Source organism: Podarcis raffonei, chromosome 13 (assembly GCF_027172205.1).
Source record: "Podarcis raffonei isolate rPodRaf1 chromosome 13, rPodRaf1.pri, whole genome shotgun sequence".
Lineage (NCBI taxonomy): Eukaryota > Metazoa > Chordata > Lepidosauria > Squamata > Lacertidae > Podarcis > Podarcis raffonei.
In genome coordinates, this window is record NC_070614.1 from 25,527,131 (window position 1) to 25,545,661 (window position 18,531).

The 18,531-nt window shown below is 46.1% G+C and overlaps 1 protein-coding gene across 1 annotated transcript; it reads left to right on the forward strand.

Annotated features, from left to right (window-relative positions):
- The first annotated feature begins 4,193 nt into the window (after positions 1–4,193).
- LOC128401012 (keratin, type I cytoskeletal 17-like) lies at positions 4,194–17,152 on the forward strand. The gene is made up of 9 exons (XM_053363834.1): positions 4,194–4,601; positions 7,763–7,891; positions 8,207–8,289; positions 10,893–11,049; positions 11,841–12,002; positions 13,315–13,440; positions 14,898–15,106; positions 15,384–15,412; positions 16,897–17,152. The coding sequence occupies exons 1-9, from the start codon at positions 4,362–4,364 to the stop codon at positions 16,992–16,994; spliced, it is 1,233 nt and encodes a 410-aa protein (XP_053219809.1). The 5' UTR covers positions 4,194–4,361; the 3' UTR covers positions 16,995–17,152.
- The last annotated feature ends 1,379 nt before the right edge of the window (positions 17,153–18,531 follow it).

Consider the following 18,531-nt stretch of genomic DNA (forward strand, 5'->3'; position numbering starts at 1 on the left):
TGTGGAAACCTATTTGTTGTTGTTGTTTAGTTGTATCCGACTCTTCGTGACCCCATGGACCAGAGCACACCAGGCACTCCTTTCTTCCACTGCCTCCCACAGCTTGGCAAACACATGTTCGTAGCTTCGAGAACACTGCCCAACCATCTCGTCCTCTGTCGTCCTCTTCTCCTTGTGCCCTCCATCTTTCCCAACATCAGGGTCTTTTCCAGGGAGTCTTCTCTTCTCATGAGGTGGCCAAAGTATTGGAGCCTCAGCTTCAGGATCTGTCCTTCCAGTGAGCACTCAGGGCTGATTTCCTTAAGAATGGAGAGGTTTGATCTTGCAGTCCATGGGACTCTCAAGAGTCTCTCTCCTCCAGCACCATAATTCAAAAGCATCAACTCTTCGGCCTTCTTTATGGTCCAGCTCTCACTTCCATACATCACTACTGGGAAAACCATAGCTTTAACTTTGTTGGCAAGGTGATGTCTCTGCTTTTTAAGATGCTGTCTAGGTTTGTCATTGCTTTTCTCCCAAGAAGCAGGCGTCTTTTAATTTCGTGGCTGCTGTCACCATCTGCAGTGATCATGGAGCCCAAGAAAGTATAATCTCTCACTGCCTCCATTTCTTCCCCTTCTATTTGCCAGGAGGTGATGGGACCAGTGGCCATGATCTTCGTTTTTTTGATGTTGAGCTTCAGACCATATTTTGCGCTCTCCTCTTTCACCCTCAATAAAAGGTTCTTTAATTCCTCCTCACTTTCTGCCATCAAGTGGCGGAAACCTATAGATGAATTCAAACATAATATTTACAGTTGCATGCTTTTCCAAGCATGGGCCTTCGGTCTCTTCTTCTAAAGTCCAAGCAACTTATTTCCCTCCCTTTCCAGAGCTCAGCACGCAGCCTTCTGTATCTCAATTGGGCCATGCCTTGCAGCTCCTATGAGAGATTTCCACTTTTACCTTCTCCTGCAGCTTTGCTCTCTTTCTTTCAAGTAGAGAAGAGGCACCGCAAAACTTTATTCAATTTAGCAGTGCTCCTAATCGCATGAGAACTACTAGAGAACGCTCTAGAATTCAGTTACCAACCAACCAAATGTAAAGACATAGTAATGCATACAAGCATTTGCAATTTCAGTGAATTAAATTACTAAATACCCCTGACCTGTACAGCTTGAGGGTCCCATCTTCACCTCCCCTTCATCAGCAGAGACCTACTCTTGCCTTTTCCACAGGAAAACCCATTTAATAGGGACAGTGTCATAGTACCATCAAAAGAACCATCAGCGTATATGGCGCTTTGCAAAGGAACATCTAAGGAACAAACAGCTCTCTGCCCCAAAGCACTTACAGGCTCAATTTCTATGGTGGAGGAAATAACAAATGCCAGGGAAGAAAAAGAAAGCACTCCTATGTATTCTTGAACTGCCCCATTGAAAGCTATTGCTTTGCTTTAGGTTGTGGTTGTTTATTTTGACTAGTGCCTTTAGCGTGTCACACTTACAAAGATGTAGGGTATGTTCACATTACCACTAATTCTGCCTCCAGCATTAGCCACGATCCATATCGATTCTGTAGTTTGTTGGCAAACACTGCTGTTTGGTGTGTCCCCCGCACCCCCCCCAAAAAAACCAGTTTCAGTACAGCTAGAAAACCAAATGCAGAGGAAACAGTGAAGCAAAATTTGAGACAGCTGTTGCACATATGCAGATGACAACTTTGTGAATAGGAGCTTCAGTAGTAGGGGCAGGGAAACCAAAATGGTGTTGTGTGTTGGGCAAATACATTCTTCTGGTGTGAACAACACAGTGCTTAAAATGCAGTTTGTGGGGGAAATGACCTTGCTGTTTTAAGCTTCTAATGTGAGCATACCGGTATTTTGGAATGTGTTGCTGAAACTGCTATGGCCAGGGATTTTTCCGTATTCTTTCTTCCATATTCAGAACGCCACTTTGTGGAAAAACCCACGGAACATTCCGGGCACTGGAAAATTCCACATACCTGTGCTGATGTTTCCAATATCCTGCCTGCCTCTATTCACCAAGCTCTACTATCTTGAAATGTCTGCATTTTTTCTTGTGATCTGTCCTCACTTTCAGCATTCTTCCACTGAGCTCTTAACTTGGGTGTGGGCCAAGAATGGCTTTCAGGAAAAATATATATCGTGCATTTGAATTTTGAAGAGAGCAAAATCCTGGAACGTTCACAGTTTGGAGTGGGGGTGGGGAATCAACGTATTGCAAGAGCTTTCTATCTACTTGTTATGGTTTTAATAAAGCAAGATACATGCTGCCTCAGTCATGAAATCTCTCTCCTTCCTTACACCCAGCCACCCTCCCTGACTGGGGAACATTGTGATCTGGACTTCATGAGTGCGGCGGGGGGTGGGGTGGGGTGGGCTGTTGGGAGGAAAGGCTTTGCTGTGTGCCAATCTTATGGTTCTGAATCCAAACTCAAATATGCTCCATGATCTTGTATGAAAAAGGGATTGGGGCTCCAAGCACCCCCCCCGGCAATGTTTTATTGCAGATGTATTCTGCAACATGTTTTCCCCTCCCAAATACAGCCATACTTTGGTTTTTGAATGCATGCCTTGTGACTCAAACGTCTTGGCTCCCGAATGCCGCAAACCTGGAAGTGAGGGTTCCGGTTTGCAAACTTTTTTCCGGAAGCCGAATGTCCGAATTGGCTTCTAATTGAGTGCAGGAAGCTCCTGCAGCCTGTCGGAAGACGTGCCTTGGTTTTCCAATGTTTTTGGAAGTCGAACGGACTTCTGGAACAGATTTGTTCAAGAACCAAGGTATGACTGTACTTTTTATTGTTTTTTTCCAGCTACATATAAAATGAAGTGCATAAATTTTAAATACTGGAGTGACAGGGCCAAAGAAAAACAAGAAATGGTAAATAAAAGAAAAATGCAAAAAGCATTAACATTGATGGAATATGCAAATTCTAACACTTATGACATGATGATGCGGGGGGGAAAAGAAATATCAAAACAAACAGGTTGATTCAGGTGGCATTAGATTACGTAACCCTCTCCAAAGTGATAGCTGAGTAATGGTGGGGGAATAATCGTTGAATGTTTGTTTGCATAACCTAGAAACAGGAACCAAACCGCATCAAAACGATCTGTCTTCAAAGTGTCACAGCCTTACTATATTATTATTAGTATTATTTATTAAATTTCTATACTGCCCTTCCTCTGAGGATCACAGGAAGTTTTACAATATAAAAACACAAAAATACATAACATACTAATGAACAAACACAATACCCACCCTCCAATTGCAAGAGTAGAGTGTTCAGCTCCTTAGTCTGCACTGTGCTATATGCTTATAATAGTGCTATAATAAATGATGCTATAATAAAGGAGTTAGTCTCCTTTAGTAGCAGTTGTGCGAATCTGTCATGGTTTCTCCATCCTACCATGTCATTGCTGTCCAGAGAAGGGTACAGCCTGTCCAGGAAACCTTGCCCAGAACATTTGTGGCATGAGAAGTTCCAGGATTTCAGCTGGAAGTTGCAAGATATGCATAGCTGTCAACTTACAGATTTGAAAATAAGGGACCAGCAGCCTCGAAAATAAGGGATCAGCAGCCAAAATAACGGATCAACAATTACTTTGATAAAATACATATTTTGTTGCATGCAAATGGCTTTAGATACCTATTAGGTCCTATAAATTACCATATAGCATATATTCAACACAAAAAAACAGCAACAATTTGTTGTTGACAAAGCACAGCTGGACATAGAAAGGGCCCCATTACCTTCAGTAGCTTATTTAAGGGACATCATCAATAAGGGACAGCAGCGGGACATGGCCCTGGGATAAGGGACTGTCCCGTCAAATAAGGGACACTTGACAGCTATGAAGATATGCACCACCTGAAAGTTCTCTTTCAAACCAAAGACACCTGACGGTCGGGGACTCTTGCCTGACAAGCTGCTTCCTCCAGCCTGTTCTTGCAGGACTGAACCTGCCAAGGGTTCCTTTCACATGGACTCCAGAGATTTTTGCACCCACTGTTCATATCTGGTTCTGGGATTCTAAGGGGCTGTTAGCAGGGAGACGGGAAAGGGACATTGCATCTTGGTTATCTTGGCATCCATTTGGCATTGACAAATTGGCCCGGGTCCAAATCTGATCAATGGATGTTGCAATGGCATTGCAAATCTGCCTCGGGGAGCTAGGACTACAGGGACATTTCCCTTTCCAAAACAAATGCCTTTCTTGTGAAGGACAGCGAGATGATCCAATGTGGGAACGGCTAAGAGTTAGCCCTGCCCCTCAGCTTGCCGATATAAAGGGAGCTCTCCAGGACTGACCCTGCTGACTCTCCCACTCTGCATTGCCTCCTGCGGCCAGAAAGAACCATGACTACTTACTCCAGCCGCAGCCAGTCCTTTTCTGGAGGGATCCAGGGTTCCCGAGGGGGGAGCCTACGTAGCCTAGGCAGGTCTCCAACAGCATCGAGCATCTATGGGGGCACCCCAGCAAAGAATGGCCTGGCCTGGCGCTATGGGCAGAGCGGTGCGGAGGCAAACATCTTTGACATAAACGAAAAGGGCACCATGCAGAATCTGAACGACCGCCTGGCTGCCTATCTGGAAAGGGTGAGTAGCTGGAGTTTCCTAGCAGGGAAAATGGGTGCTGAGAACTGGCCTCAAGATACACGGGTGGTTCAAATGCCCCTCTGTCTACCTCAGGCTTCACTTTCGGAAGGCAGAGGAAACAGGGGCAGGGCTTGATTTCTAAAGGGGACCCTGTTGCTCCGTCTGTGTTGGCAGCTGTGCCACAGAGCCGGCCCTGCCGTTGGCAGAGTGAGACATGTGCCTCGGGCAGCTGACTTTAGATGCACGAAAGGGCAGGGAATTGCTACTTATTTTATTTAGATCATTACAGCTTCACACCCAGGGAGAAGAGCTCTTGTGGTGCTAAAGCAACTTGGCCACTTTGCACCTTGACTTAAGCATCATTTGCTGTTCTGCCTCAGGCAATAAAACAGCTTGGCTTGGGCTGGATCTGCTTTGCCATCTTCCCTGGAAGAAAACCCCAAATTCACACACTCAGCATTCAGCAACCGTTTCAGAAATGTCAAATGTTTGCAAATGCAGTCTGTTCAACACTGTGAGATACTTCAATACATAACGGGGGGGGGGCATTTTTTTTTGCTAAATGGAATTGCTTTATAACAAGTTTAGGCTCCCTACCATTCTCTAAATCCAACATAATGCATAACTGGGAAACTTGGGAAAATATTACTTACTCAGTTAGAAAGGCCAAGGACTGAACTGTTAGTGCAAAATGTTATTCCTTTATTGAGATCAGTACATTGCTGGAGGTACTTTTGGGGTTCTATCTATCTATCAATTTTTAAATTTGTATATTGTCATATATCTCCAGGTCTCAGAGCAGTTACAACATAAACTGCTTGATTTCTGTGTTAGCTTGTACTTGATTTGGGGGTAGGATTTCCTGGACCCAGTGCATTCCACGTGGATCCGCCCCCCCCAGACTACTGGCAAGAGCTGCTGCTAAATGTGCATATATTAGCTTAGATTAGCCTACCTTACAAGGCTGTTGTTATTTGTACAATGGTACCTCGGGTTAAGAACTTAATTCGTTCTGGAGGTCCGTTCTTAACCTGAAACTGTTTTTAACCTGAGGTACCACTTTAGCTGATGGGGCCTCCTACTGCCGCTGTGTGATTTCTGTTCTCATCCTGAAGCAAAGTTCTTAACCCGAGGTACTATTTCTGGGTTAGCGGAGTCTGTAACCTGAAGCGTCTGTAACCTGAGGTACCACTGTACTTAATTGATTTCTTACCCACCCTTCACTGTAATGTCTCAGGGCAGGTTGCAGCAATATGAAATAATAATTATTAAAAGCAATTTAACAACAAATCACAGGAGTAGGCAGAATCCTATTGCAAAGATAAAAGTGGAAGGAGGGGGAGGATAACGTACACAATGTTGAGTTCCTGTGTAGAAAAGCAAAATGCAAATATGTAATGTCATTCGTAGCAGCCCCCTTGCTTTAATTGCAATGTTTCGTAGTCCTGACATGTACAGGAATATATACATAAGGCTTCCAACCCTGATAAATCGCAACATGCAAAAAATAATAATAAAAAAATACTCTGAATATGTGCAGTTTCAAACTTTGGCGTTTGAATTATCGACTCTCAGCCTAGCCTACCTCACAAGGCTGTTGTGAAGCCTTCAGCTCCCGGGAGTGAAATCAATATCCAAATATAGAAGAGGAAGCAAGATATACATGTGATTTCACAACTCTCCGCGAATCACATACACAAACCATTTAGTCATCCTTGACCAACAAAAAAGGATCCTTGTGCTAAAGTACAGCCCACAGAGATTTTAATTTTCTGCAGCTGTAAGGTGTTTATTTATTTTCTCTTTTCTCTTTTTGCTTATGGTTACTGCATATGAATTAATAACAGCCCAGTCATGACAAGTGGGCCATTAGTGGCTAGGTGAAGGACATTGCATTAGTGACATTTTTCCTAAGTAGAGAAGAAACACCTGGCTTTTATTTCAAGAGAATTACTTTTGAGTAAAACAAACCAAAGCCAGCAAATTCTGTTTATTCTGTAGAGGCAATACATTTTGGGAGTGAACAAAATAATATGGAAATGGGGGAAAGTGCTTAAGCACAGACACCCCCAGCGCCTTCCTCTGTCTAGCATTTGCCTAGCTGCAGTAGCCTCTGCTAGTTTTTCTGCTGCTCTGGGAGGGTCTCCCCTGAGTCCCAGGTGGGGATGGTCTGTATCTCTTCCTCTAATAGCTTAGCAATCACTGTTAAGTGTCCTTAATGATGCTGAAGCCTTAGAGCTGCCTCCGTATTTTGTGCTCTAACTTTCTTCAGATTTCTCCAACTGACTTACTTTTTTAAAAAAATGAAAGTTAAGAATATGGGTCCCCTGCTGGCCCAGGGCCTGGTCCCCGTGTACCTTCTGTAACACCCCACCACCGCTGTTGTCCCTGGGTCAGATGTTGTGAATAACCTTCCACGACATTCACAATTCATTCCCTGGTACTATTCTCCATGACCGTCACTTACGGATCTTTTAAAAAAGGCAAGGAACTATACCTTATCATCATTCCCTCTAATATCAAACTTAGGTGGGTCCTGTGGTGATCAGCTTGGAAGCAAAACGAGACCATTAAAAAAGTAAGGCGGTTGTCGTTGTTTTGCATCCTTGGAAGGGTTTCCTTAGGTTTGTGGAAGTATGTTTGTTAATTGAGTGAAATAGTTTAAACAACCGGGCAAGGACTTGTGTTCATTAGCTTCCTGGACCTACAGAAAGTTGAGAGTATCAACTGAGAAAAGGAAGGTAAAGAAGGAAATTCTCTGTTTACACCCCAAAGCTATTGCAAGCTACAGTGGTACCTCTGGTTAAGTACTTAATTCGTTCCGGAGGTCCGTACTTAACCTGAAACTGTTCTTAACCTGAAGCACCACTTTAGCTAATGGGGACTCCCGCTGCTGCTGCCCTACCTAAGCACGATTTGTATTCTTATCCTGAAGCAAAGTTCTTAACCTGAAGCACTATTTCTGGGTTAGCGGAGTCTGTAACCTGAAGCGTATGTAACCTGAAGCATATGTAACCCGGAGGTACCACTGTACCCTCTAGTGAGTAGACTGAAAAGTCAAAACAGCTTTCAGGAGAGCACAGCTGTCCTTGGTGGGGTTCAGCAACCCCTTCATTCTGATATCCTCACCACCCTGTTTGATTTCCTCTGCCATATGCTAGGTGCGCTCCCTTGAGGAATCTAACGGTCAGCTAGAGAACAACATCCGGGAGATATACCTCAAGCGAGCATCAACGGAGGCTCCGGATCTGAGCAGCTATTTCAACACCATCACTGACCTGAAGTCTAAGGTACCAGGATGATTGCCATTTCTTCTTCTTCCAAAGGGATATAGCTTAGTGGCAAGAGCATCTGTTTTGCATGGAGGAGTTCCTAGATTTAATCCCTGGCATCTCCAGGAATGTGCAAGATTTTCAGTTGCAAAACAAAACGATTTTGCCTACTGATGGGCTTATTCTTGCACTAACAGAAGTCTGTCTGGGTGGTGGAAACTGACTTGTGCATGGTCAGTATCCAGGCTTGGTTCTTTGGTGGCCTGAAGATCCCCATACCAAGATCTAAGATAGCATTATGGAGACTAACCGACCTCTTTCATCCCTCTGCAGATCCAGCAGGAGACCTTGAACAACGCTGGGCTGCTCTTACAGATCGATAATGCCAAACTCGCTGCTGATGATTTCAGAGTGAAGTAAGGACTCTTCATCCTAGCTGCCTCTTTCTGTCCATCATGCATATACAGTAATAGCCAAGGCAACACGACGACCAAATAAAATGATACAATATCAATATACACTCTTTATATAATATGAAATATATGAAATCACATAAACAGAAAACTTACGAATCTCTGAAAGCCACAGAATATGCACTCTTAATGGATTCTCTTGAAAACATAAAACCAAATAAATGTAAGTCTTATAAGTCTCTGAAAGTCTTTGTAGACTATGCAAGTCTCTGAAAGAAGCAATGTAACATAACTTTATGACCACTGCTCCATAGCAATTGTTGTTATACTTTTTTCCCTTAACCATATACAGTGGTACCTCAGGTTAAGTACTTAATTCGTTCTGGAGGTCTGTTCTTAACCTGAAACTGTTCTTAACCTGAAGCACCACTTTAGCTAATGGGGCCTCCTGCTGCTGCCGCACCACTGGAGCACGATTTCTGTTCTCATCCTGAAGCAAAGTTCTTAACCTGAGGTACTATTTCTGGGTTAGCGGAGTCTGTAACCTGAAGCGTATGTAACCTGAAGCGGATGTAACCCGAGGTACCACTGTAGATGGGTTTTTGAAGCATTTCTGTATCCTTCTGCTGTGCTGAAGAAGAATTCCACCAAACAGTGGGTATATCCGGAATCACTGTTCACAACGTCTGTTTGCGAACTACTTCGGCTGCGTTGGACACCATAAACAAAGCTTTTCAGCCTGTTTTCACCAGCTAAGAATATGTTACATTGCTTCTTTCAGATACTTGCATAGTCTTCAAAGACTTTCAGAGACTTATAAGACTTACGTTTATTTGGTTTTATGTTTTCAAGAGAATCCATTAAGAGTGCATATTTTGTGACTTTCAGAGATCCGTAAGTTTTCTGTTTATGTGATTTCATATATTTCATGTTATAGAAAGAGTGTATATTGATATCGGATCATTGTATTTGGTCATCGTGTTGCCTTGGCTATTACTGACTATTGTTTGCAACACAGGGGTTAAATTGTTTGGTTACACATCATGCATATACAGCAGAGGTTTTCAGCCAGTGTGTTGTGGCACCCTGGGGTGCCTTGAATGATGGTCAGGGGTGCTGCGGGCAACGCTGTCCTCTGTCCCTCTTTCCTTCCTTCCCTCCTCTGATGCCCTCTTGCGTCTCTGCCTCCCAAAGGCTTGCATAGCTGTTTGTTGCAGCAGCCCTGGCTACAAGCTCCCCAGGCGAATGGTGTCTCTGGGGCTGGCCAGGGTGCGTTTCTTAGCCGCTGTGGGGCAGTGTGAGGAGGCATCTCTTTTTGGGGTGGGGCAGTTCAGAGACCAGGGGCGGCAGCTGTGGCTGCCCAGAGGATTCACAAGGGGAGGAGAGAGGAGAGGAGAGGAAGCTGAAGGAACCCTCCACAAGGGACGTTGTTTGAGAAAGGGTGAGAGGCTACCAGTTTTGTAGGCAAGGGGTGACATAACTGGGCTCCTGAGCTCCACAGGGGCGCCACAGAAATAATGCAGTTGGCCAAGGGAGCCATGAACTCCAGAAGGTTGAAAATAATAATAATAATAATAATAATAATAATAATAATTTATTATTTATACCCCGCCCATCTGGCTGGGTTTCCACAACCACTCTGGGCGGCTTCCAACAAAACACTAAAATACAATAACCTATTAAACATTAAAAGCTTCCCTAAACAGGGCTGCCTTCAGATGTCTTCTAAAAGTTTGGTAGTTATTTTTCTCTTCTGGTACATCTCTTTGACATCTGATACACAGTATTATTCCTTTTAAAAGGAGGGTGGCCTGCAACTTGTTTTTTTAACGGCCCCAGTGCCTTTGCCGGCACCCAGAGATGCAGGGATTAAATCCAGGCTTTTACAGGAAAAATTCTGGCAACTGGCCTGGGAGTAAAAATAATAATAAATGAAACAAATTGGCTGCACTGTTTACCCCACATCCCCGTAGGGTCAACCACCCAGCTGATGACATATATCGGCCCTGGGCCTTGGAAGATGGGAAGGATCTGCTGCCATAGAGGCACAAGTTAAAAAGAGGTTCTCCTTGTTAGAATTTTCCTTATTCTATAGCAATTTATCCAGCTTAATAAAAACTTCAAGATGCTGAAAAGTCACCATCGGGGGAAAAAGAAAGATGATCCACGTTGCTGTTGGTTAAGGCTGAACAGCAGATTTAGGGCCCCTCCAGATCTAGGGATTTAGGGAGGTTGTATGGTTACTTATCTCCTTGGCTCGGGGGTTGCATAACTCCATCCCTCCAAAATTTATCCGATGAAAATAGGGACATCCTAAGGAAAAGCGGGACATTCCAGGATCAAATCAGAAACTGGGACAGTTTCTGAAAATTCAGGACTGTCCCTGGAAAATAGGGACACTTGGAGGGTCTGAGATTAGGGGCTAATAATAATAATAATAATAATAATAATAATAATTTATTAATACCCCTCCCATCTGGCTGGATTTCCCCAGCCACTCTGGGCAGCTTCCAACCTCAAGCATTGTCCCAGTACACCCTCAGTTATGTGGTTTTGCAGAGCCTTGGCTGGAAAAATGCTGCACAGACCCTATTTGCCCATTTCAGGTTGGAAACAGAGGCGGCCATACGGCAGTCCGTGGAGGGGGACTTCGGTGGGCTGCGCAAGGCCCTGGAGGAACTCAACACCAGCCGGGCTACCTTGCAGGTGCAAGTGGACAACCTCCAAGAGGAACTGGACTACCTCAAGAGGAACCACAAGGAGGTGAGAGTTGGGTGGGCGTAGGGACTCAGGAACAGCAGGGTCTTCACATGAGCAGTGGGAAGCTTTTTCAACCATTCTGAGAGCCGCATGCCAGCGGTGGTTGAAGCCAGAGGCAACAGCGGAGAAAGCAATGGATGCAGATTTCACCTTTGCTCCCACCAAGTCTCTGCCCTTACTTACTTACTTACTTACTTACTTACTTACTATACTACTTTATATTTTTAAGAAAAAACTCAAAGCGGTTTACAGCATATTAAAACATCAATAAGAGATCAATAAAACAACCCGAAGAAAGTCAAATATAGAGTATTCAGTCAAAACAACATAGTTAACAGAAGAGTAGAATATTATCTTAAAGATTTCAAAATGAAACATTACAAAGGAGATCAACTACAGAGTACATATTTAACACAAACAAAGTTAACACAAAAAACTTAAACATTTCAAAAAACACACAACGACATTGCTAAGTGAAGTCAAATATAAACTGCACATTTAAAACAGCATAATTAACAAGAGAATAAAATTTTATCATAAGCAAGACATGGCTGTTTGGCAGGCACAAAAAGATGGGGCAAAAGAATCCATTAGTTAGGGTTTGTTGTCAGGCATAACGATGTCCCTCCAATCTCATCTGGAGCCTCTTTGGTAGAGCTGGTGAGTGTGGGCCTCACCCCCTAGGCCAGGTGGAAAGGGCCTTGCAGGGAGCAGCCTTCAAGACTCACAGCCCTTCCTGGCTTCTGGCTGGTTCGCCATGGATGTGCCTACTCGCCTCTCTTCTCGCCCCACAGGAGGTGACCTCTCTCCAGGGGAGGCTGGGGGGCACCGTCAACGTGGAAGTGGACTCCATGCCTGGTGCTGACCTGCAGAAAGTGCTGGCTGAGATCCGAGACCAGTATGAGGACGTCACGGAGAAGAACCGCCGGGAAGCCGAGGCGTTGCACAAGTCCCAGGTTAGGAGAGGCTCGGCGAGGAGAGATGGTCAAACGGCTCAGGGGCAAAAGGTGGCGGAGGTGGCGGCTTGCTGATGGGATGCATTTGCACGTAAATATTCAGCCTATGCCAACCTGACGCCCTCTGGATGTTGCTGAGCAACAGCTCCTATCATCCTTGACTATTGGCCAAGGAAGGCATGGGTTTAGCATCCTTTTTAATGAAGTGTTGGGACGCGGGTGGCGCTGTGGGTTAAACCACAGAGCCTAGGACTTGCCAATCAGAACGTCAGCGGTTCGAATCCCCGCGACGGGGTGAGCTCCCGTTGCTTGGTCCCTGCTCCTGCCAACCTAGCAGTTCGAAAGCACGTCAAAGTGCAAGTAGATAAATAGGTACCACTCTGGCGGGAAGGTAAACGGCATTTCCGTGCGCTTCTCTGGTTCGCCAGAAGCGGCTTAGTCATGCTGGCCACATGACCCGGCAGCTGTACACCGCCTCCCTCGGCCAATAAAGTGAGATGAACGCCGCAACCCCAGAGTTGGTCACGACTGGACCTAATGGTCAGGGGTCCCTTTACCTTTTACCGTTACCTTAAGGAAGTATAGTTCTGTTCCAAAACAACACGGCATACTTTTCCCTTCCAGAAATTTAGCTGGCAAGAACATCTTGTTTTCTTTCCGTGCAGCTTTTAGGGATGAAGTTCAGAGTGGGCTTCTACTGGCAGGAATGGCAAGACCTTGTGATTCCACAAACTTCAGATCTGATTCAGGATCTGTTTCCATTTATGGAACATAAGAGTAGCAACGTCATGTGCTGAAGTCTGCTCCAGCTCCAGCTTCCTTTTCTGTGCTTTGACATTTACATATTTGAATGCTGAGCATTCAAATAACTTCCCCCTCCTTCCTACGCCTCCCAAAGTTTCTGGTCCTTATTGAGTTTAAGCTTAAGAATGTTTGGGCAGTGCCCACTGTTTTGTGATATCTCAGATGCCAAGGGAAGGAAGAGCAGACGGAGTTGGTGCATAACATAAGTTTAAGCGCTTTGCATTCGGTTTCCTGCATTGTTCCCTGGGAGCAAAATTAAGAACATCAATACAGAGAAAGAAACACATACAAATGCATTTAATTTGCATTCTCTATTTAGTCTCAGGAAGTTTGGGGAGATGGGTTGGCTTGGAATGCTGAATTACTCTGCCATTTTTTAAAAATACGCTGAATTAACATTGATGCAGAATTTTGATTTGATTAAAAACAACACCATCCGTCCAGCTGTCCGGCTGGAAGAGGATGCGGGGAGGTCGCGCCAGAAACGAGGACTTCTTCTGTCTTGCAGATGGATGCACTCAACCAGGAGGTTGCTGTCAGCCACGAAGCTCTGCAGGCAGCTCAGCAGAAGATCACGGAGCTCAGGCGCCTGGCTCAGGCCTTGGAGATTGAGCTGCAGTCTCTCCGCAGCATGGTCAGTACCAGCCACTTCCCCATGCTGCCAAGAGGCTGCGCATCGGAAAGCATCGCCAGAGTGATGTGGATTCCGTGGTTGCTCATGTTTGCCAAGGAATTTGGAAATCTCTGTATTCGCTTCCTCTTTTTTAAAACTAACACAAAATCAAGTTCTGGCCCTTAAGTCTGCTATCACAGCCTCGACTGTCTATGTGCAATTTGTGTGTGGCGCTATGGGTTAAACCACAGAGCCTAGGACTTGCTGATCAGAAGGTCGGCGGTTCGAATCCCCGTGACAGGGTGAGCTCCCGTTGCCCGGTCTCTGCTCCTGCCCACCTAGCAGTTCGAAAGCACATCAAAGTGTAAGTAGATAAATAGGTACCGCTCCGGCGGGAAGGTAAATGGCGTTTCCGTGCGCTGCTCTGGTTTGCCAGAAGCGGCTTAGTCATGCTGGCCACATGACGTGGAAGCTGTACGCCGGCTCCCTCGGCCAATAAAGCGAGTTGAGCGCTGCAACCCCAGAGTCGCTCACGACTGGACCTAATGGTCAGGGGTCCCTTTACCCTTTACCTTTATGTGTGCATGTGTGCATTGGAACAGAGTTCCCAGTTAGAAGAGAGAGAGAGACAGAACTCCAGCACACTGCATATCTCTTAGTCTGTGTCAGGCTTGAGGAATCCTCTCCCTCCCCCCTGATGGCACCAAGAGGCAGGGAGAAAACAAGAAAGTTCTTACGTATGATTTATTCAGTCATCATGCCAAAGACAAGGAATTCCGGTCATTCCTCCATAATGGAGTTGCTCGCACTGAGCTCCTCCCCCTTCCCCCTCTAGCAACAACACCTGCTTCTACGGTGTCCATCCACGGACAATTGTCTCTCACTCTTTGTTCTTGCACCCTTAATGAACTCTAGGTTTTTTGGGGGGGGTCAGTTATGTTGTCCAGAGACGTGTCAGTTAGCTGCTCTGTCTCCTCTCCACCTTCTCCTAACTCTGCATAACTCTGCCGTTCACCTATCTCTGAGCTGTTATCTCCCTCCAAGCTCTCCTGTAAATCAAGACTGCCTTCCTTCTCTCTGGAAGCTACAGGAGAAGGGGATGAGGAGATCCCTCACCATTCCTCCTCCTCTTCAGTCCTGTTCCTGACAGCCTGTCCCCCATGGCTAGGGAACACATAATTTAATTCGCACAATGTATATGGGTCCCAGAAGGTGCCTTGGCACAGACTTTAGGCAACTTTGAGAAAGGGATTTGGTTTCAGAGAAGGAGAGTCCTCCATCACATGTTCCCTTGTAAGCATGATGGGAGTGAGCAACCATTCATGTGTCCCTACAACTTTGGACACCAGAGATCGGTTGGAGTTCTGTGGTGCTCTCAAGCCCTGAGCGCCTTGCAGGAAAGTCAGGATATATAATAGAGACAAGAAAAGGCCATCTGCTTGGGACTTTCACAAAGCAACTTCCTTCTTTGTTTCCAGAAAGTGGCCCTGGAAGGTTCCCTGGCCGAGACTGAATCCCGCTACGGGATAGAGATCTCGCGGCTGCGTGATCTTGTGAGCGCCAGGGAGGCCGAGCTGTTCCAGCTCAGATCTGATGCCCAGAACCAAGCAGAGGACTACAAGCGACTGATGGACATCAAGAACAGGCTGGAGCAGGAGATTGCTACCTATCGGCACCTCCTTGAAGGGTATGAGGATATGAGGGTGGGGAACACAAACAAGAGTCCGTCTCCCTGGACCTGCTGGTCACCATTCCTTCTATTTCTGAAGTTCAGGGGTGAGGGTGGATTTTTATGTCTCCGAAACAGGAGCCCCCCCCCCATGCAAGAGGGAGGTAGCAGCAAGTTCAGGGGAACTCCAGGGTTGGAAGAATTGCAAAAGATCTTTAGGGGAAACTAGCCTTAAGGTGATTCCATGTCTTTGGGATCTTTTAACTGACCCAGTGTTCTTTTCTGCTCCCTTTAGGTCAGAGCCTGAGCCACCACCTACCCCAGGTAAGCAGAAAAACTTGGCTTCTGGGCTGCCCATTAGGAAAACCTGCATATCTTTGCATACATAGAAACTGCAAACCAGGACAGCATATCTTTCACAAATGAATTCAGCGGGATTACTCCCATTTAAACGGGGCTAGGAATGCAGCCCTAGTCTTTGGTCTGGAGTAAAACACACGGCACACCTAAAGCCCATTGATGAAATCAGTGTATGGTGATTTCCCTGCACAATATAAATAAATCGGCCTGGAATGAATCAGATCATAGTAGTCAGTGTTTTTGCAACACTGTCTGTCCACCAGGGGGCAGCGTGTCCCCACTCCAAATAGGATGGCAGTGCAATCTCTACCAACCTGGTCTTGCCTATGAGCATCATATGAGCATCATACCTGGAAGATGCGGGAAGACCATGTTATACAGCCAACCTTAAAAGGCAGCCGTTTCCTTCTGCCAGCCCCTTGCAGTTACACAGTCTAGGACACAAGCTGAGATCAGGAGTACGGCAGCACAACGGCTTGAGCAAGGGAGTCAAGCCACACGTCTGTGGAAGGAGAAGAGAAAAACAACAACAAGCCATCAGGCATTGTCTAAGCAGTTTGTCCTGGGGTTGTGTGTGTGTGTGTTGGGGGGTGGGGAATCTTTCCAGACTCTAAAGACAGCCTGACTTGGAACATCAGCCAAAGGGACAGGTCTCTCAATAGCTTCAGTGCACACACTTCTCTGGATTTTGCATCGCAGTTCTCCAGCCAAGCGATGTGTCAGAAGACGCATCTGCCAGGGTGACGCATGGACAGAAATGCACACTGCAGTGGAAATAGTACACGCCGATGCACTGATCAGAGGAAACCGCTTTGCAAAAAATAAATAAATTTGTGCATTAGCCAAAATTGCATACAAATGTGCAGATGGCTGGAGCAATTCACACTAAAACGCTGATGAGTTTTCATGAGGACTTAAAAAAGAAAAGAAAAATATTCCCCTGCAATTTGACCTGGCAATGTGAACAACAACAACAACAACTCATTATTTATACCCTGCCCATCTGGCTGGGTTTCTCCAGCCACTCTAGGCAGCTCCCAACAGAATATTTAAAACATGATAAAACATCAAACATTAAAAACTTCCCTAAAGAGGGCTGCCTTCAGATAGTTGTTTATTTCTTCGATATCTGATGGGAGGGCGTTCCACAGGGCGGGCGCCATTACTGAGAAGGCTCTCTGCCTGGTTCCCTGTAAACTCACATCTCGCAGTGAGGGAACCGCCAGAAGGCCCTTGGCGTTGGACCTCTGTGTCTGGGCTGAACGATGGGGATGGAGACGCTCCTTCAGGTATACAGGGCCGAGGCCATTTAGGGCTTTGAAGGTCAGTGCCAACACTTTGAATTGTGCCCGGAAACATACTGGGAGCCAATGTAGGTCTTTCAGAACTAGACTTAAGGCTGAAAAAATGAGAAAAACTTAACTTGGCTGTTCTTCTCATCCTTACAGAGCCCTGCTCGAGCCGCCGGGTGAAGACTCTCATTGAAGAGCTGGTGGATGGCAAGGTGGTCTCTTCCCGGGTGGAGGAGGTGGAGCACCAGCTCTGAACGAGGCTGGCTTGGCCACAGAAAGGGCTGCCAGAAGACGGGGGATGGTGGCGGGTGGCGCTGGGGCCACGATTCTGCATGACTTTTTCTGCCGACCTGATTATATACATGCCTAGACTTCTGTCTTCAAATAAAAGGAGTCTTTCGCTTCCGCTGAAGGACCTGCTTTGCTGTGGTTTCTGAGATGGGGTTTGGGGGAGGGCCTTCAAGTCAACATGTAACATTTTCTCCTTTACCTGCACAGCCAGTGTGGTAGTGGTTAAGAGCGGTGGACTCATAATCTGGTGAACCGGGTTCACGTCTCCGCTCCTCCACATGCAGCTGCTGGGTGACCTTGGGCCAGTCACACTTCTCTGAAGTCTCTCAGCCCCACTCACCTCACAGAGTGTTTGTTGTGGGGGAGGAAGGGAAAGGAGATTGTTAGCTGCTTTGAGACTCCTTCGGGTAGTGATAAAGCGAGATATCAAATCCAAACTCTTCTTCTTCGTCGTCGTCTTCTTCTTCTTCTTCCTGCGTCATTCTTTGGCCCTTTTGACTTCCCAGCTCTCTGGTCCTGTCTCCTCCATTATATTCCACTGCTATGTTTTTATCTGGGGGTTGGGGACTGAGCCTTGATGATGGAGCACATGGTCTTTGCAGAGGTTCAATTCCTGACATCTCCAGGTAGGGAGGTGGGAGGGGCTTCTGACTTGAAACCCTGCTATCAGTCCGTGTTGACAATACTGAGCTCAATAGGCCACAGGCCTGACTTGGAATGAGGCACCTTCTGGTGTTTCCCACCTGACTACCTTTCTTCCATCAACATCACAGGGGAAGGACTGTAGGTCCATTGTTGGGCATCTACTTTGCACCCAGAATGTCCCGGGTTCAATTCCTGACATTTCCAGGTTGGGCTGGGAGAGACTCCTGCCAGAAGCTGCTGCCAATCAGTGTAAACAATGCTGGGCTGGATGAACTAATGGTCTGACAGGTTTCTATATTCCCTGGGCAAAAATAATGTTTGGACTCCACCTCCCATCATCTCTGAGCATTGGTGATGCTGTCTGGGGCTAGTAGGAGTCCAACAATCAGAACACCAGACTTGCTGGTCCTATTCCATGTGGTAACTTGCTTTAAAATCTGATTTAGGGATCGTGAGATTGTAGAGTTGAGAGGGTCCCGAGGGTCATCTAGTCCAGCCCCCTGCGTTGCAGGAATCGCACCTAAAGAATCTCCGCCAGAAGATCATCAAACCTCTGTTTAAAAAACTTCCAGTGAAGGAGAGTCCATCACCTTCTGAGGTAGCCCATTTCGCCCTTGAACAGCTCTTACCATCAGAAAGTTATTCGTGATGTTTAGTCGAAATCTCCTTTCTTGGGATTTGAATCCATTGGAACAGGAGAAACAAACTTGTTCCATCTTCCACGTGGCAGCCCTTCAGATATTTGAAGATGGCTCTCATGTCTCCTCTCAGTTTCCTCGTTCCCAGGCTAAACATACCCAGTTCTCTCAACCCTTCCTCATAAGGCTTGGTTTCCAGACCCTTGGTCATCTTGGT

Excerpts from the sequence above, each read along its gene's own strand:
- LOC128401012 (XM_053363834.1), top strand. The coding sequence starts at position 4,362 with ATGACTACTTACTCCAGCCGCAGCCAGTCCTTTTCTGGAGGGATCCAG. Across the intron at positions 4,602-7,762 it reads TGGCTGCCTATCTGGAAAGG|GTGCGCTCCCTTGAGGAATC; the intron begins GTGAGTAGCTGG and ends GCCATATGCTAG. Across the intron at positions 7,892-8,206 it reads TCACTGACCTGAAGTCTAAG|ATCCAGCAGGAGACCTTGAA; the intron begins GTACCAGGATGA and ends ATCCCTCTGCAG.